Below are 2,122 nucleotides of genomic sequence, written 5' to 3' on the forward strand. Positions count from 1 at the left end.
CACACGCACTCTCTCACACCCACACACTTACACACGCTCTCTCACACACACACACACTTACACACGCACTCTCACACACACGCACACTTACACACGCACTCTCACACACGCACACTTACACACGCACTCTCACACACAGAGAGAGACACACACACACACACACACACGCACACTTACACACACACACACACAGAGAGAGACACACACACACACACACCCTCACACACACACGCACACTTACACACACACACACACACACACATTAATCCAGCGGCTGCATCACTCATTCACACCAAACCAAACATCCAAATGCAGATAACACGATCACTTCAGCCAGAGTCGTGGTGAATTACACACCACATCCACACAGCAATATTCATTAAATCTGAAAAATGCCAATTCAAATTTTTTATAAATAATTCTAAAATCAAATGAAAACTTACTAAAAATTAAATAAATGATAACAATGTGAAATTAAAATAATGTTAAAATAAAAACATTATTAAAATCAACTGAAATGTATGAAATCATAAAAATAGCACATTTAAACACATTTAAATAAAATAGCCTAGTTTAAAATTAAAACAAGTTAAAACACTTGCTAAATGCTAAAAATGCTAAATTGAAATAATGTTAAAATAAAAGCATTTAAAACAAATTAAAATTCATTACAGTTCAAAAAATTAATTACAGCTGACACACAATTCATGAAACAATTCACCATTTGCTCACAACTATAAACACACTCTCAAAACCAACTCGTGCAAACTTCAAACTTCCAGCTCAAAGTCAAACATTTTAGTCAAAAGCATGTTCTCTTTTGTCAGACTCAAACTTTGGCCTCGGATGGCACACAAACCTGTCAAATACACTGACTAGAGAACACTAGTGAGATCAATTCAAAACACTGTTACAAAAAATAAAAATGTCATATACATTTTTCATATTATTTTATGCAAGTATCCTTCAACCCACAATCCCTTGTTTGTCTGTTTGACTATGATGACAGTGGTTCAGTCTCTAGTGCGCATGCTTCATGTGTTCACACATGCTAATGTCTTTGACTCTATGAATACACTAACCGTTTGTGTCTAAACCGAAGGATATACTTTGGTCTACATGACAGAGAAAGCGGAGCTCTGACCTCTCTCTCTCCTGCTCCAGCAGGCCGGTGAACTCGTCGCTCTTCCTCATGAAGTCGCTGTGGTTGCTCTTCTCGTCCTCGAGGCGGTGGAGCGTCTGTCTGTGAGCTCGCTCCACCAGCAGCAGCTGCTCCAGCATCCGTCTGTAGGTCTCCCGCTGCTTCTCCACCAGCCTGTCCAGCTGACACACACAAACACACTCAGAACACGCTCGCAGAGCCGCACTGTACTGAAGTACAGTTACTCGAGTACTGTACTTAAGCACACTTTTTAAATATCTGTACTTTACTTGAGTATAATTTTTTCTGGAAACTTATGACTTTAACTTCACTACATTTGAAAGACAAATGTGACCCTGGATCACAAAACCAGTCATAAGGCTAAATTATTTGAATAAATAATCTTTCCATTGATGTATGGTTTGTTAGGATCGGACAATATTTGAAAATCTGGAATCTGAGGGTGCAAAAAAATTTAAATATTGAGAAAATCATCTTTAAAGTTGTTCAAATGAAGTTCTTAGCAATGCATATTACTAATCAAACATTAAGTTTTGATATATTTACGGTAGGAGATTTACAAAATATCTTCATGGAACATGATCTTTACTTAATATCCTAATGATTTTTGGCATAAAAGAGAAATGTATAATTGTGACCCATACAATGTATTGTTAGCTATTGCTACAAATATCCCCCAGCGACTTAACACTGCTTTTGTGCTGCAGGGACACAAATATCATATTTTTCACTTTTCACTCCACTAGATTTCTATCAAGGTCCTCGAAGTAGAAGGCGTTACTATGTAGCAGCTTTGAAAGTCAGTGGGTATTTTTTTTCATCTCTAAAACGTGACTTTTTTTTCAGACAGTCTATCAGCAATCACTCTTGTAGGGTTACGTGAAGTGATTTCCCAGCATTTATTGAACACTGACCAGTTGCAAATGTGATCTTTATTTACAACAATTCAATAATAAGAAG

At 37.2% G+C, this 2,122-nt stretch overlaps 1 protein-coding gene across 1 annotated transcript in view; it reads right to left on the reverse strand.

Moving 5' to 3' along the window:
* LOC107574218 (filamin A-interacting protein 1-like) overlaps positions 1–2,122 on the reverse strand; it is a 30,020-nt gene that overhangs the window by 22,035 nt on the left and 5,863 nt on the right. Inside the window, exon 2 of the mRNA XM_016260678.1 lies at positions 1,145–1,323. Coding sequence (XP_016116164.1) covers positions 1,145–1,323 — 179 coding nt within the window. The remainder of the gene's footprint in view (positions 1–1,144; positions 1,324–2,122) is intronic.

Source organism: Sinocyclocheilus grahami, unplaced genomic scaffold (genome assembly GCF_001515645.1).
Source record: "Sinocyclocheilus grahami isolate Dianchi unplaced genomic scaffold, SAMN03320097.WGS_v1.1 scaffold2151.1, whole genome shotgun sequence".
Taxonomy (NCBI): Eukaryota; Metazoa; Chordata; class Actinopteri; order Cypriniformes; family Cyprinidae; genus Sinocyclocheilus; species Sinocyclocheilus grahami.